Source organism: Micropterus salmoides, unplaced genomic scaffold (genome assembly GCF_014851395.1).
Source record: "Micropterus salmoides isolate LMB-PRFRI ecotype aquatic unplaced genomic scaffold, ASM1485139v1 Ms_hic_scaffold_15, whole genome shotgun sequence".
NCBI lineage: Eukaryota > Metazoa > Chordata > Actinopteri > Centrarchiformes > Centrarchidae > Micropterus > Micropterus salmoides.
Genome location: NW_024040596.1, coordinates 26074953 through 26090625, shown reverse-complemented (window position 1 = coordinate 26090625; position 15673 = coordinate 26074953). Strand labels below are relative to the sequence as shown.

Below are 15673 nucleotides of genomic sequence, written 5' to 3'. Positions count from 1 at the left end.
ATCAAATACTGTGTGAGTTTGTTAAAACATTTTTTGTTGGTTCAAAAATGTATTAATTTATATTTTACAGGCAGTGTTTACTACAGGTTGACTGTAACTGTGTCAGGGACGGGGTATATTGTTTATTTTCTTTGATGTTATCTGAAAGAATACACTAACCTATTTCTTGTAGGTTATTTCTTATTTCACTATTTTAATTCTACTTAAATTTCCACCATATTTTAGTGTTTACTCACAAACTACTTCCAACACTGTTGCTGTAACTGCATATAAAATATCCACCGTGTCCGCATCATCTTACGTAATACCAGATAACGTCTCTGTCTTTGTGTTTCTCTGCAAAGGGTGGGGGAAAAAAAACGGATCGCCAAATATACTTTGGCAGCCGTTAATTTGCTTTGGCGGTCTTGCCCAAGTAAAGTCTATGTGTAGGAAACACGGTATAGGTCAAATTATATTTTAACAAATGCACCAAAAATTCTACTGACTGCAAAATCAAATCTACACACTGCTAGAAAGAAATACTTTATTGTATATGCTTTTTGCACACTGATTCGAGCTGTGGTTGAGATTTACCTTCTATCACAAACTCCATAAAGTGATAGCAACGATAATGTACCATGTTATGCCCTAAAAGGTTCAACAAAACCAATAGGAGAGTGAGGAAACTGTCAATCAAGCACAGTCAGAGTCTGATTATAGACCATTACCATCAATGCCTTTTGGAGCATTAAGGAACTTAACCTCTGTTGTGGTCACTGTAGTCCCTCCGTTTTCATTCTAAAACAGTCTGCATGTCCGCTGTGATCTTATTGGACTTGCAGTGTTGTTTGAAGTGAGTACCTTGAGTGTGGCTAATTTAGTAGGTAGACCCAAGTTCGGCTCCAGGTTTACTTTTCCTTTGAATTTCTTCTTGTCTCCATCTGACAGGCTGACTGATGAACAAACATAACAGATTTTAAACACTGACATAAAGAACCACATGGAAATGAAGAAAAAGAACATGTATTTGCTTTGTGATGACAGAAGGGTTTCACAGCTCGGGAAACGTAAGTAGATTCAGTTATTTTTTATTTTTTTTTATTTTGAAATGCCACGCTCCAAAGTGTCACTCAGAAACCTACGAGTGAACCAAGTTCCCTTCATCTCCACCAGAAGAAACACAAAAGTTAAAAGGGTTCCCTCTTAGCATATAGAGATTAACATCAGTCATTTTTTTTCCATTTCCAACGCTGTCTGTTCTTTCAGGAGAACTTCTTCATAAAATCATCAGTACTTGTACACCCAGCAAAGTGACCACCACCACTTTGTCCACAGCTTAAAAGTGCATTAAAAAAGCAGGAGCTGGAGGGTAACAGTGGTAGCTGCAGGTCAGATCATGCAGTGACAGAACCACACATCCAGTACATCAACAGTATGACACTATCCAGAAACAGAGCTCCCTACAGCAAGTTCCCAGACCCTCTAGCTGTCAGTAAACAAGATTTCCTCCCAGGAATCAGAGGCTAAAACTGGCTTAAAATGCTTTATGTCCCTTAATGACAACTTTTTTTTAGTCTGTCCTTACCCAAAGAGTCTATTCCTTCGCTGACCAAGCTGCTGTACGGCAAAGCTGCAACACACAACATTGTGTGTATGGGTCAGGGCAAAAATAACTATGACAGTAAACAGTAAAGTTGTGGGCCGGGCAGCTAAACAAAGAGCTGAAACTTACTATAAAGCTCCGTAAAGCTAAAGTACTGAAGTGATGATTCTCTGTAAGGTTCATCACTACGAGAGACCCCTTTCATATTGTAACATTCTCTTTACATTGTCATTTGATACATAAATATTATTATAGCTGCTTCATCTCAAAGTACATCTTTTCATTACTGTTTGTGACATACACTAAGTAATGAATTCAGATGTGATGAGGGAACCAGATATGACTGAAAATACTAGTGTGGCACTTTGACATTTAATTCAGCAAAACACAACCAACTTTTCACAGAGCACCTTGACTGACAGAGGCCTAATGGCACATGAAAGGAGTTTTACCTTTTTCAAAGACCTGAGGTAAGAGAGTGTTGTCCTTCAGTTTGGCCTGGAACACAAACATATTTACATTTTCATTTTTTACAAATAGCTGTCAGAGCTTTTGCAACAGAACAGAACAGAATCAACCAGTGCTACCTGTTTCTCTACAGATACGTAGTATTTGGACCACCAGTCGATGACACACTCTGCTGATTCGTCAGCGATGGTCCGCCTCCTCCGCTTGGTGGAACGGCCACGGGTGCTCTTTGTTCTGCTGTCCTGGATTTAAAATATACACATGCAAATATTTAGACAGTGGTGCGCGTGGTACGTAAGAACACAGTTGTTTATGTTGTTATTTATGCAGTAACTTTCACCCTTTTCCTCCTGGATTCTTGCATTGGGGGGGGTGAGGCTGGAGCCGGGGCTTCATCCTCCACAGTGATCAGGCAATCCTGATTTGTCAGTGCTACAGCTGAACTGGTCTCTCCAGCCGGCTGGGACAGTCCTATTGGACAAGAGAAAACGATAAATATTCTTATGGGATAAGAAAAAGATCAAGTAAGCCCAAGCCTACTTGACAGGAGGATCATCAACATCAGAATCAGGAATACTTTTTTTTTTTATTTCAGTGGGAATATTGATAAAACTTTCTAGCACAAGATCCATTAAGTGAACATTTTACAGAGCTTCAGAAATGTCCAGTAAGTGGTTGTTTTTTCCAAAATCAATATTGAACCTTCAAGCTCACTAGGCATATTGTTTATACGCAACTATATGCCATTTTAGCAACCGAGAACATCTTGGCCAAGAACATAGTTTAAAAAAGTTTTATTTTTTAAAGATGGGGGAAAATGCTAAAAAGACAGTATAAGGTTTTTTTTTTTTGTATCACTTTATGATACTGCAGCTGTTTCTCTTGTGTCCAAGAATAGAAAGCAGACTGTATCAGCACGGTAATACTTACAGATCTAAGTTGTTAGACAATAACTAGAAGCAGTAATACACTTGTATAGCTCCTCTGTTGTAAATAATTGTTGTAAATGATTCTTTGTGTGCCACACACATACACAAGCACAGACATACACACATTTATTACCCTCAGTGCTTTGTGGTTCTGGTGCCACTGCAGGTCCAGTGGTGTATGTGACCTTGGATGGTTTGTGTGTCTTTTTTGGTGGAGCAGGCAGGGCTGGAGGTGGAGTGTATTTGAAGGCCTTGAGGTTGTTGACAATGTGGTTTCCAACCAATGTGCTGCGACCAAAAGCCCTCCAATCGACAACAGTGATACTGAGCGGAGGATGGAGGTGTTCGTTCTCTGGTAACTCCTAAGAGACAGTAGAATAGAGTAGAACGTTTACGTACAAAAGCCAGAGTCGATCCAGGGATGCTGTGGTTACATAGCACCCTACATGGCCAAAGGTACTGTATGTGGACACCTGAACATTACACCTATATGTGATTCCTGAACATCTCGTTCCAAGCCATGGGCTTTCATATCAGCTTTCAACAAACGTTTGAAACCTGGCAGCAGGGCTTTGATCCTATTCAGCCATAAGAGCATTATAGAGAGGTCCCACACTGATGTTGGGTGATCAGGTCTGGCTCACAGCATTCTACTTGATTCCAAAGATGTTTGACGGAGGGGAGGTCGGGGCTATGTGCAGGCCAGTCAGGTTTTCCCACACCAAATTGGGAAAACCATTTCTTTGTGGACCTGGATTGTGTTGAGACAGGGACTTCCCTCAAACTACTGCCAGAGTTGGAAGCACACTATTGTGGAAATATCATGTGTGGAAATGTCTAGACACATTGGGCCAATGGGCCTCCAGGACTCCCCACTAGTTGGATTTGATGTACTGAGAATGTTTTGCCATGCTGTATTTACGTCATGATGTACTATAAATGCTGTATTGGTCTTACCAGCTCTATGGCATCAATCAGCGTGGTGAAGTTTGGATTGGACTTGTACTTCTGAATGACAGAGGAGCGCAGCGTTTTACCTGCACACTCTATGAAGACCTAGAGAAGGAGAAATGGGGTTTATTATTTAATTTCATGAGGGTCATCTGTTATGGACTCTCAAAAGAAGCAGAGCCCTAAAATGGGACACAGCTTGTTCATGTAACTCATGTTTGTTTGTGTGTTTGTACCTGTGGGCGATCAACAGTCAGGAACTGAACCTTCCTCAGCTCCCTCAGACCCCAGAATAACACCTGGAGGAAAGAACACACACAAAGGTTTGTTAGAGCTGCGTGTGTGTTAGAATTTGAGGCAGGAGGTGTTATTTGATGGTTACGTTGAAAGTAAAAAAAAATAAATAAATCACCATCCCCATTTCATAACAGAGTAGATGGGTAAAAACATTGTATCTCTAACGTTTGTGAATTTAATTTGACTCTTTCAAATAAAGTGAAGGATTAAGTGTTCCTTTATAGGTTGAGAGTCATGCATCATCATGAAGTATTTAAAATTAGCTCAACCGTACACGGTAGTATGATGCTACATGCACAGTAATGCAGCAGTAATATTAATCCAGAAACATTAGATATAATAGTGAAACAATAACAGGGACCACTTTACTGCAGAATGAATACTTTTAGGAAATTCTTCTGATAATACTTAATTAGAGAGAGAGGCAGCCAAACCTCCAGCCTGTAGGTGCTGAGAACAGGTCTGATGTTAGCAGGAACCTTGTAGATGCCTCCTTCCTGTTCCTCTAACGCCGGCAGACTCTGCTCCCCGGACTCTGGGATCTACATGATACTTCTTTGTTATTAGTGTTTCATTCTACATTTGTCTTCCATCATCATGATGGAAACTAAATGGTTATTGAAATGACTGACTGACCTGCAGAAGTTCAAAGGCAGCCAGCAGGTCTCCTCCTGGCTGGCTGCCGCAGTGCAGCGGGCTGTACTGCAGAGTTGGAGGTGTGTACGGGTCAGAGGCCAACCGAACCTCGGGCACCGCCACTGTGGCTCCCAGATACTCCGCCTTACTCTGTTCACAACAGGAGATGGGGTGAGATCAGATAGAGGTCATAAGTTCAATTCAGAGAGTCAGTAGCAAAATATCTAATACAGTGATTAAACTATTACTTGATTGATCTATCTGTCAACACAACATTACCAGTGCGTCGTCGTCGTACACCTCGATGAGAATGCGTGGCGGCTCCTGCTGGATGTGCTGCAGATCTCCAAACAGCAACAGGCCAGTCATCTGCAAACACTGATTCCATGTTGGACTGAGAGTCTGACTGATCACCTGACAGCAACACACACACACACACACACCCCATTATTACATAAATAAACTACAAGTGCACTCAGAGTGCAGACCTCCACCAAGTAGTCCAGTCCAAAACTATTAGAATTACAGCATGTCAAAATGTGGTTTTGTCTAGTTGAAGCGCCGTCATCTCAGCTTACAACTGACATATCTGGCAATTAACAAAAGTGAAAAATACTTTGTGTATCTTTCCCGTCATTTGGATCTGCTCCAATAATTTAACGGGTTCTTCCTTGGCATATGTTACACCCTTCCACTAATTTTTATGGAAATCGGGCTGGAAGTTTTTCGGTAACCGTGCTGAAAGACAAACAAACGAACAAACAGCACCGAAAATATAACCTGCTTGGAGAAGGTAACAAATCAGACCTGGACAGGACCAGCTCAGGAGACACAAACATATTCACAGAATAGGAAAAGATTAGTTAAGACAATTAGCAAGCTGCTAACTAGAACAGTACTTAGCTACTAATCAAGTGCCATCTTAAAAATTAAGTTTGCATCATCTGATTGGCTGACTAATATCCAATAGTATTCAGAAAGATGCGCCATTTAGAACCTTTAACAGCTACTTCTTTGCCAACTTTGTCAAGATCTAATGTTCATGTACACCTGTACAATCTAACGCACTATCACCATAATGCAGTCCAGCACAACAACACCAACTCAACAAACCTCAATAATAAACATACATGTATAGTTGAATTAACTCCTCTTGGACAGTGTCAGCAAAAACCTTTATTTTAATTATGAGCTTGGTAAATTTACTGTTTATTTCAGAGGTGTTGTAATTGATTGCATTAGATTGTAAAGGTGTAAATACTGAGTGTATATGTCTCATTCTCTTGAGAGATTAGTTGTCATTAGTCTTGATTGCTACCAACAAAACATATTATACAAGCTGCCACATGTGTCTGATAATGTACTGTATCTATAATCTTTGGAGTCCTCTAATCCTTAAGGTGCAGTACAATGACTTCTGACCTTTTCCACAAGCTGCATCACCATTCCTGAACTCAAACAAAGATCATTCCACGTAAAATGATACCATTTCCAGTGGCTGTCTTTGTTTGTGTCCATGAGCGGAAGGACAGCCTGTAAAACCAGCAAAAATACTATGTCACTGTGCAGGAAGCAACATGCAGTGGCAGAAGAATCTAGAGCTGCATGTTGAGCTGCATTTGTCAAGTTTGATGCAACACATGGGTCATTTTTTATCTGAGTGTAATCATGAATGTAAAAGTGTCAAATGAAAATTACATGAAAGGCACAAACTAAACATCTAACCCCTGCAGCTAGACCAGTACCCCAGCGAAACTTAATTGTTGTCCTAGGAACCCACAAATGTACTTACATTGGTGGTTTGGCTGTGTGACAAAAATGTAACTCGAGCAAAAGGGTCAGACAGGCCGGTGTTGTCTGCAGCGATCAGACCCCGAGCCTGATACATGTGGCACCTCAACTGGAACTGGTGCTGCTCTGGAGACACACACAACATGGAGTTTATGGTGATCTTAAAGCATTAGTTTACCCACATGCTAAAAACGGATATTTTCATTTACTCATAGTGTTATCTTCTGGAACATGACTTGGAAACTTACTTGAGACCTAATGTAAGTGTGATGTTATGAATTTGAAGGTAAACCATTCCTTTTCTGTGTATTGTATTATTCAGACATCGAAATGCCTGAAGCAAATTCTACATACGACAGAATTACGTGGTCATTATTTGGTCAAAAAGAAGCCAATAATAAAAAGTAATGCTATTTGCAATGTGTGAATTTCAAAGACAAAATAACCATGCAAATGAAGGGAGTGTAATAATTTGTCTGTCTCTCACCGCTGCAGATCAGGTATGATGGAGGGCATCTGGCATCAACGCCCCCTGTGGCCGGACAGAATTGTGGAGGTAGGTCATCGAGCATGTGGATGGAGTCTACCCAGGTTCCATACCAGAGATACACATCCAGCTTTGCTTGGACAGACAAACCTGCAACACGCTTTCCTGGAGGCTGCACGCACACACACGCACGCACACACACATACGTATCAGTTGGTCTCTGCCTGCAATCCTACATTGAAACATAGCTGAGTTTTAAGTCCTGTGTTTGTGTGTTTACCTTTAGAAACAGTGTTATTATCTTGCCACAGTGGATTCCCCGGGCCTCCTTGCTGCTGGAGTACAGCAGGTCTCTGGCTCGGATTCGAGCGCACGCAACACGCTTGTTGTTGCTTAGCAACCACACAAAGACGTCGGGAACTGTGTGCTGGGGCTGCAGTGTGTAAAGGCGTGTGCGTTTGTTTATGAAAAGTTAAGATGTAAAAGGTAAAAATCAGCCATGTCTTACAAACAAATTGTCAGGATGCACACACACACACACACACACACACACACGGTGAGTCCCGTACCTCTTCCACAAGGAAGCGCAGTTTGAGTATGAGTTTTGTTGCGTCCTGCAGCATTTCTTTCACACCACCAACTGAATTCTTCCTCTCTCCCAATGTCTGGGCCTCTCCTATCATACTCTCCTGCAACAGAAACACACACACACACACACATTGTTGTAATGCAAGATTCCTGCACATCTTTGGTGCAACTAATCTGTGCTTCTTAGGCTTGATGTAACACATTTAATATGAACTTCTGACTAATAACACATGCAACCTTTTTGTGAACAGTTTGCATTTGCCACAACAAATCCCCATTATTGGTGTAATCTTCAATGTGTGATGTAAAAACAAACATTAACCCACAAGAAACAAATCAGCATCTGGATCCGTTTGTGGAGAAAGATTCAGACCTCAGGAGAAAGACTGAGCACACTTGTTTATATTTAAGCCTGTGTTTTAGTGCATGTTCCTCAGATTTTCCCACCAGTTCCTGTTTACACATGGTGAGGCGTTTCTTATCCAGCTGTGTCAGGTAGCTCGACTTTAGCTCTGCCTTCAACTTGGCCTCAGCTGCTGCGATGAAACTCCTGCAGAAAAACAGAATTCACATTTAACACTGACAGAAGAAGACGCCCCTAACCCCTTAATGTAGACCTATAAATCTAACCTTAGCAGAGACATGGGGTGAGTAGGGAACTGGAAATTAAGGAAACCGTAGTGTTCCTATGTTAAGTCTAATCTATATTGTTCTTCTGTGTTTATGACTTCACAGGTGAAATTAGACTTAGATTATTATATTGAAATATTTCAGATAATGTGGATTCTTAAGTTTCTCAGTTATAAACTTTCTCACAATGGAGCAATGAGAAGTTTGTTGTCACTAAAACAAATTCTATAAAGTTACAGATTGCTCATGTTCATTATTCGTCTTCCACATTTGACTTTTATAAAGAAAAGACAGATAAAGCAATGCTGTTAAAACTTTGATTAAACTGTCTAAACTGAATACCTGGCGTCCATACAGAATTCTTTAAGGATGATTCGGAGCATATACTCCGCCCCTGGATCTGACTTCCTGTGTAGCTCGGCTGCACTGTCCACACCCTCCTCCTGAAAGACAAGATATTTTTCTTTTTTACTAGGATGGCAGTGGGCACTGTTTAAAGAGCTATCAGATAGGTTTTGAAAAGCTAGAACCTATAACAACAACTGTCGACTTTCTGACAACATTTGATCAGTGAAAAAAAATGTATGCGTGTGAGTGTGTACATACAAACAGAACAGCTATATTCTCCAGCATATTTGAGTTGTAGAGTCGGTATGTTCTGTCCTCCCAGTGACACGACACATTAATACACGGCTTCTGCTTCTCCAGAGGCAGATACATGTAGTGCCTGATTGTACACGCATACAAACAATTAAAAGCAATATACTGTGAGCTAGAAAACAGAAAAAAAATAACTTTTCAATCCTCCCCCTCTTGGTAATAACTAAATGTAAAATGGCCAAGATTGTTAGCAGATTCAATAATATTCAACATCTAGATTTACTTTCAGGCAGCAGTAATATATCCCCATTTATTCAATGTGGGGGAGCTTCATTTGAATTGAAAATCTAAAAGCAAGACTGCTGTAAAACTTCAATTAAAAGGCTAGTCTCAAGTAGACACCTGTCTCTTTTTTGGCCTGGTGTGGCTTCACGTTTTGACAAATGAATGCAGGTCTCATTTAGAAGCCTGGTCTGGTTTTTACAGAAGTTCTTTGAATATATAAATCCTCTTAAAGCCCACCGGGTCGCACTCTTGAGCTACTTCTAAGCTACTTAAACTGTACATACAAATATAAAACTATAAAAACTTTTGTCAATATGGACATGCTACACATTGTTAGATCCATTGGATTCTCTACAATTCAATAGTTCAGTTCATCTTATGGAAACAATTAATATTTACCAGTATGATGAAAAAAAGCCAAATTTTTATACAAGTAATATTCATACTGGAGGAAACAGTTTAATTGTAGTCTATTTCCCATCTTTGCTGAGCAAGAGTTTTGTGTTGAAAGGAATGAAAGGCCTGTCCCAAATATAGACAGGATGAGTTGAGTGATTTAAGCAAATAAAAGCCGGGGCTATTATTTTAAGTTTTACAGTATTTAACTTTTGAAAGACCAAATAACACAATCTTCCTCATGCAATTAACAAAAGTTGAATTCATAAACCATATTATGAACCCTTTCTCAGTTCTGTACATTCAGTGGTTTTGTAGCCTTACTTGGTCTGGTATAACCAGTAGCTTACGGTGGCTAATGCTAGCAAAATTTATACTGTTCATGTCACATAGCAGGACTTAAATTAACATGTATCTTTTACAGCCATAGCACACACAGAGGAGCAATAGAAAGCATCCTGACTGGAAACATCATAAACTGGCATGGTTTGTGCACGGCCCAGGACCAGAGGGCTCTGCAGCGGGTGATTAAAACTACATGGGTACCCATCTCCGGAAAATCAGTGATATCAGTGAGGGGCCTATGCAGAGCCCAAAGGATACTACAGGATAGTACCCACCCCAGCCACAGCCTGTTCACCCTTCTGCCCTCTGGGAAAAGATATAGAAGTTTCTGCTGCCACCTCACCAGACTGCAGAGCAGCTTTTCCCCCCAAGCTATCAGACTCTTGAACTAATTCATCCTCAGCACTGCTCCCGTTGAATATACAGTTTATGTTTACTTTTTTTATATTAATCTATATTGCTGTTGCTATATAGCAGAAGAGAGTTAGTAACTCAATTTCACTCTATAACCTGTTATATTGTGACAAATAAATCCACCTACCTACCCACACTACCAGATATTCCAATGTTGTTGGGTTTTTTTGCAAGAATAAAACAAGAAGCATGTTCAAATCTTTCAATCATATCTCTTTCTTATCTGGAGATAAAAGGCTCCAGAAAATTCTTGTTCGAGCAAACTCAATCCACTGGGGAAGACAATGAGGTGAGGCTGAAAGTGCCTGAAACTGTCACGCGTTCATACAGCCAATTACTCCAAAGTTTCTTGGAAAATGAAGTGAAACATCAAACCTCTTCAAGGCTCTACAGACCATCAAGAATCAAACAACAATGTGACTCAACTTGTTTCCTTTGACGATGAGCGGTCTTTCCGGAGGCGTGCTGGACGTAGAGGTGAAGGCCGTGTCCTGAGGCCCTCTGGGTAGGAGGGGGGAAGTCGGTGAGGTGGAAAGGGAGCTCAAAGAGCCGAACATGTCACCACTGTCTGCGACGTCCAACGCTTTTCTCCTCCGACTGACGGCAGGACTGGGCACAGGGATGCTGGGCTGGCATGCAGGCTCCAAGACATTACCGTAGTTACCTGAGGGAGGAAACAAAAGTGTATATCAACAGCGGTGGTGGAAAGTAACTAAGTACATTTACTCAAGTACTGTACATAAGTACAACTTTGAGGTACATGTACTTTACTTGAGTATTTCCATTTTGTGCTACTTTATCCTTCTACTCCATTACAATTCAGAGGAAAATATTATACTTTTTATTCCAGTACATATATTTGATAATTTACTAGTTATTTCCCAGATTCAGATTAAGAATACAAAATATAATCAACTAGATAATAATTGTATTAAAGTATATCAATAAGACTCTCCAGGTGGAAATTCACAAGCTACCCAGCAAGAGTATACATGCATCAATAAAAATAATCCAGTAATAAAAACATTATTCTAAACAACAACAAAATAATACATACTACTACTACAAAAAGTAGTTGCAATAACACGTATTAAACAACATTATGAGCTCCTGCATTTGATTACTTGTGTGAAGTGTGATGTGTTTCTATTAAAAGAAAAAGACAAGGAGGGAAAACAGTGAGAGCAGTGGATTTGGCGACTCACCCAGGGAGAACTCAAAGCTGATGGGCCTGTCTCCAATCTTTCTGTCAATCATTGTTGCTTCAAACAACGCCCCGAACAGCAGAAATCTCTCCATGTTGTCTGTATTCAGCTGAACATCAGAAACAAAGTCATTTATTAATTGATCTGTTTGTCAAATAGACTTTCCATGTAATAATTTGAGGCACTTCGATGACCTGATAAGTATCTTTGTCTTTTGCAGACCCCACCTGGTGTATGCATATGGAGGACCATAAATTGATTGATGAAATGGTAAATTAAAAGAGAAAGTAAATAAATAGGGGCATTTATACAAAGATAAATTTATTTAAAATTACATCACATATCATATTATTATATCAATTGATGTCACATTTATAAATTAATGAATGCCTACATCTGTTTATAACATCATTTGTGATGGTGCATTTAATGACATTAATTAATTTATTGAGTCACTTATTTATTTAGATTTCTGGTCCTCCATATATGCAATCATCTATCTGGCAAAGCTGACACCATTATTTTTTATCTTGGTATTAGCTTGGCAAAGAGTAAAAGAAAGAATAAAATACAATAAAAGAGTCAATAACCATCTAGTAATATCAAATTACTACACTGTGTTCCTATGTTCGGGAACATTAAGGATATTATTAAAAGAATTAAAAGAAACTTCTTACCCCAGTCGGAGATTCCACAGGCAGGACCTCTGCTGCCACAGCTTTTCCTTTGTCATCTTCAGCAGCTCCTCCTGCTGCTCCTCCTGCCCCTCCTGTAGGAGTCTTGCCATCCTTCCCTCCTTTCCCTGCTTTAAGTTTGGACTCCGAACCCATCCCTCCGGCTAGGATCTCCACTGCCAGCTCCATGTAGAGGCGACCCCTGCCACCAGCAAGAATTGGTTTGTTGTTGGTCAAGTATTAATCTTGAAATTTTTCTCACAATAAAAATATTTGAATAATTATCATCCTTTAACACTGACCTGTAGGACACGCCCTCTCCGATGCCCTCATTCAGCTCCACTGTGTCATCGCCTAATGAAAAGTTTCTTGCAGAGCCGTACAGGTTAATCCAAGCAGGACCAAATGTTGGTAAAAACCCTGGAGAAAGAGAGAATAAAGCCTTTTCACACAAGCTCCAAGTAAATTACTGGGAAAATCTTTCAGGCACAGCTAGTGGCTTTCATTATTAACACATGCAGCTATATTTAGGAACATTCATTCATTCCCAACTGTCTTGCGCTTTTCACAAATGCCAGGGCAATGCTGGAATTAGTTGGGCCAGTGACTGTCCAGCAGATGGTAGTAATGCAACATGCCAACTGCCATAAAACCATAAAACAGAAGAAGATGATGGGGGTGAAAGCCAGATGTCAGAAGTATACACAGTGAGGGAAAAGGGGCTGGCGAAAAGCTGTTTTTTAAATTCCTGAATCTGTTCAGTTTCCAGACATTCTTGAAAAACAGAGCTTTCAACCTGTAGGCCTTGTGTATCCAGTCACCTGCACAACCAATAGCAAGGAAGGCGACCATAAACAGTTGTGGATTCAAATACGTCATCATTGGAGTATCATGATTGGTTCGCTCGTGCCACATAAAAAGTGTCTATAGTCAGTATGTAACTTTTTACGTGCTTGTCCCTGTGATGTAACTGCTCTTATTACCAACAGTCATGATCCTGAAATGTTACTAGGTCTTAAGGTGGGAAACTGGAGATGCAGATTGACTGTTTCCATTTACACATGACACCATACAGAAAATGTTCCCGAACATTTGAGGATAGACTTCATGGGTGAAAGGTGAGTAAGATAGTCACCACGAGCCAACCAACAATTACCTTAAGGATTCTTCCTGCCTTCATTGTGATTACAGTCCTTTCTCACTTCCTTCTTCTGTTCCCTTCACATATTCCTCTTTTCCTTAAATTCTTCCTCCTATCTTCTCAACTTCCCTTCCGTCCTGACTTTCTCTCTCCTTACCTCTGTCACCATCCTGTTCGTTGGAGATGCGTCTCAAGTCAAAGTAGTGGGTCCCGATGGCAACATCACTCATGCTTCCCTCATCCCAGATCTATGAGGAAAGAGAAGCCAGAATCCTGACATTTATACTTGTGTTGTGTATGATATAACGGTGCATGTAAATACAGTCTCTTTTTAAGTGTAAATTGTGGTGAAATTAGTAGAAAGGCCCCTTCGACATAATAACGTTTAGACCTGGATCTTCATTCTCTGACACAGAGGAGGAAACATCTCTGTGAAGATGATCTGCTCATTCCACACCGGGTCTGCTGTGGACTTCTGAGTAGTGGTACGACCCTGAGAGGCAATGTAAAGAATTTAAAAGATGATTTAGACTTACAGCTTACTCTGAATTCCAAACAAGTCCTATCATGACTCATGTACTCATTCTATGTGGAATACAATGCCTTCAAGAGGCAGCACAAGCGGACCTGGCAGTTAAGAGGATTTTGGAGATATTATTTGAAAAAAGAGCCTCATTAAAATTGTTTAGGTTTTGTCAATCAAAAAGTTCACCTGTCCTCATGACATGTAATAATTGACATGTCTGCAACCATTAACCATGTTTAGTTTAGATATAGGATTTGTGAAAATGCTTCTGAATTTAGGCAAATTAATTTTCAGTACTTAGAATTTTAATTTTCTTGTATTGACAATTATTTAAACCTGTTCCTTAAAATACAGATTTGAGTCAATAATTACACCTCTGTTTTTGAACTTTTGTACAACTTTCTTGTAAAGGAGTTTTTTCTTTTACTAAAAACACATCTGCTGTAAGATCTGAATAAATGTTCAGGACGCTGTCCAATGGCTGCTGTGAGCTTCAGAGCAGCTTCCTTGCATATATTAAATTGTCATCGGCTAGTAGTTGACATTCAACCCACCACATTTTTGAAGAAGCTGACCACTACATATGGGTCTATGAGTGCTGTGTTGTCCCCTATGAACGCCTTGGTGACATTGGCCATGATGCTGGAATTGTTCCGTGGAAGGCCTTCAGCGCGATACACCTTCACACAGAAACGAGCCCAGGGTCGCTCAGAGGGATAACCTTCTGGTAGCAGCAGGTTCCTGAGGAAAAGCGAGACACACAAATATTTCAACCCAGTTCAAATGGTTTCATTTTGCTGATTCATGTCCACAGGATTTTAAAATGTACTACAAACAAGTGGGAATGTTGGCCATAATGTTGTAGCATGGCAAAAGGTCACAGGGTCACCAAAATGGTTAAAGGTGCCATATTATGGTCATTTTCAAGTTCATGCTGTTAAATTGGGTGCCTACAAGAAAATGTTTGCATGCTTTCATGTTCAAAGAACACATTATTTTTTTCATCATGTCCATTAAGCACATCAGTTCACCCTCTGTCTGAACACTGTTTTAGCTCCTGTCTCTTTAAGGCCTCCCTCCCTAAAAGCCCATTTTCATTTGATTGGCCTACTTACAGGAAGCCTGCTGAGGGGCAGGACCTAGCAGGCACAGTGCTTTTGAATCCCTGGCTGTATTTTAAACCGCCTACTATACTAGTAGTACGTACTGATTTGCCTAAATGTAGTATGTAGTATGCACTATGCAAACACAAAAGCAAAATCTGCAGTATGCAAAAAATACCCAGATGGCGTACTGATTTGGGAAAAAGTATGCATGGGACCAGTCTACCTTGCACACTGTTTCCCATAATGCAAAGTGCCAAACTGTTGTTGTGTAGAGGACAACAACAGAAGTTGTTTTACAATGTTCAAACGCTATTTCATTACTTAATCCACTTCTAACAAGTTTTGAGGCAAGAAATCAAATGTGTGGAAAAATTCCGTCAGTTTTAGGAAAATTGGCAAACCGAATGTTTTCGGAGTTGAGGAGCTCCGCAAGTGCAGCGAGGGAAGCTATCGAGCCGGGCAGTCGGCTCACGGAGCCGTCAGCGTCCAACAGCCACACAGACCGCTGTAGCCAGCAACAGCATGAGAGGAAAGACCCGCAACTGTGAGACAGTTTAAATGTCCGTACCGCTGTCTTTACATTCTGAGTAATGTTGTAACTTTTTAACTTAATCAAGAG

General features: G+C 40.3%; 1 protein-coding gene across 1 annotated transcript in view; it reads right to left on the bottom strand.

Annotated features, from left to right (window-relative positions):
* fer1l6 (fer-1 like family member 6) overlaps positions 1-15673 on the bottom strand; it is a 30325-nt gene that overhangs the window by 7425 nt on the left and 7227 nt on the right. The window contains exons 9-33 of the mRNA XM_038721304.1: positions 14503-14689; positions 13814-13915; positions 13580-13670; positions 12584-12701; positions 12285-12483; positions 11608-11716; positions 10829-11066; positions 8969-9089; positions 8705-8805; positions 8180-8282; positions 7714-7833; positions 7425-7577; positions 7145-7316; positions 6659-6783; positions 5146-5280; positions 4867-5016; positions 4665-4772; positions 4170-4232; positions 3940-4038; positions 3116-3344; positions 2394-2524; positions 2173-2295; positions 2038-2083; positions 1568-1612; positions 844-935 (exon numbers count right to left, since the gene is read on the bottom strand). Of these exons, the coding sequence (XP_038577232.1) occupies positions 844-935; positions 1568-1612; positions 2038-2083; positions 2173-2295; positions 2394-2524; positions 3116-3344; positions 3940-4038; positions 4170-4232; positions 4665-4772; positions 4867-5016; positions 5146-5280; positions 6659-6783; positions 7145-7316; positions 7425-7577; positions 7714-7833; positions 8180-8282; positions 8705-8805; positions 8969-9089; positions 10829-11066; positions 11608-11716; positions 12285-12483; positions 12584-12701; positions 13580-13670; positions 13814-13915; positions 14503-14689 (3160 nt within the window). The remainder of the gene's footprint in view (positions 1-843; positions 936-1567; positions 1613-2037; positions 2084-2172; positions 2296-2393; positions 2525-3115; positions 3345-3939; positions 4039-4169; positions 4233-4664; positions 4773-4866; positions 5017-5145; positions 5281-6658; positions 6784-7144; positions 7317-7424; positions 7578-7713; positions 7834-8179; positions 8283-8704; positions 8806-8968; positions 9090-10828; positions 11067-11607; positions 11717-12284; positions 12484-12583; positions 12702-13579; positions 13671-13813; positions 13916-14502; positions 14690-15673) is intronic.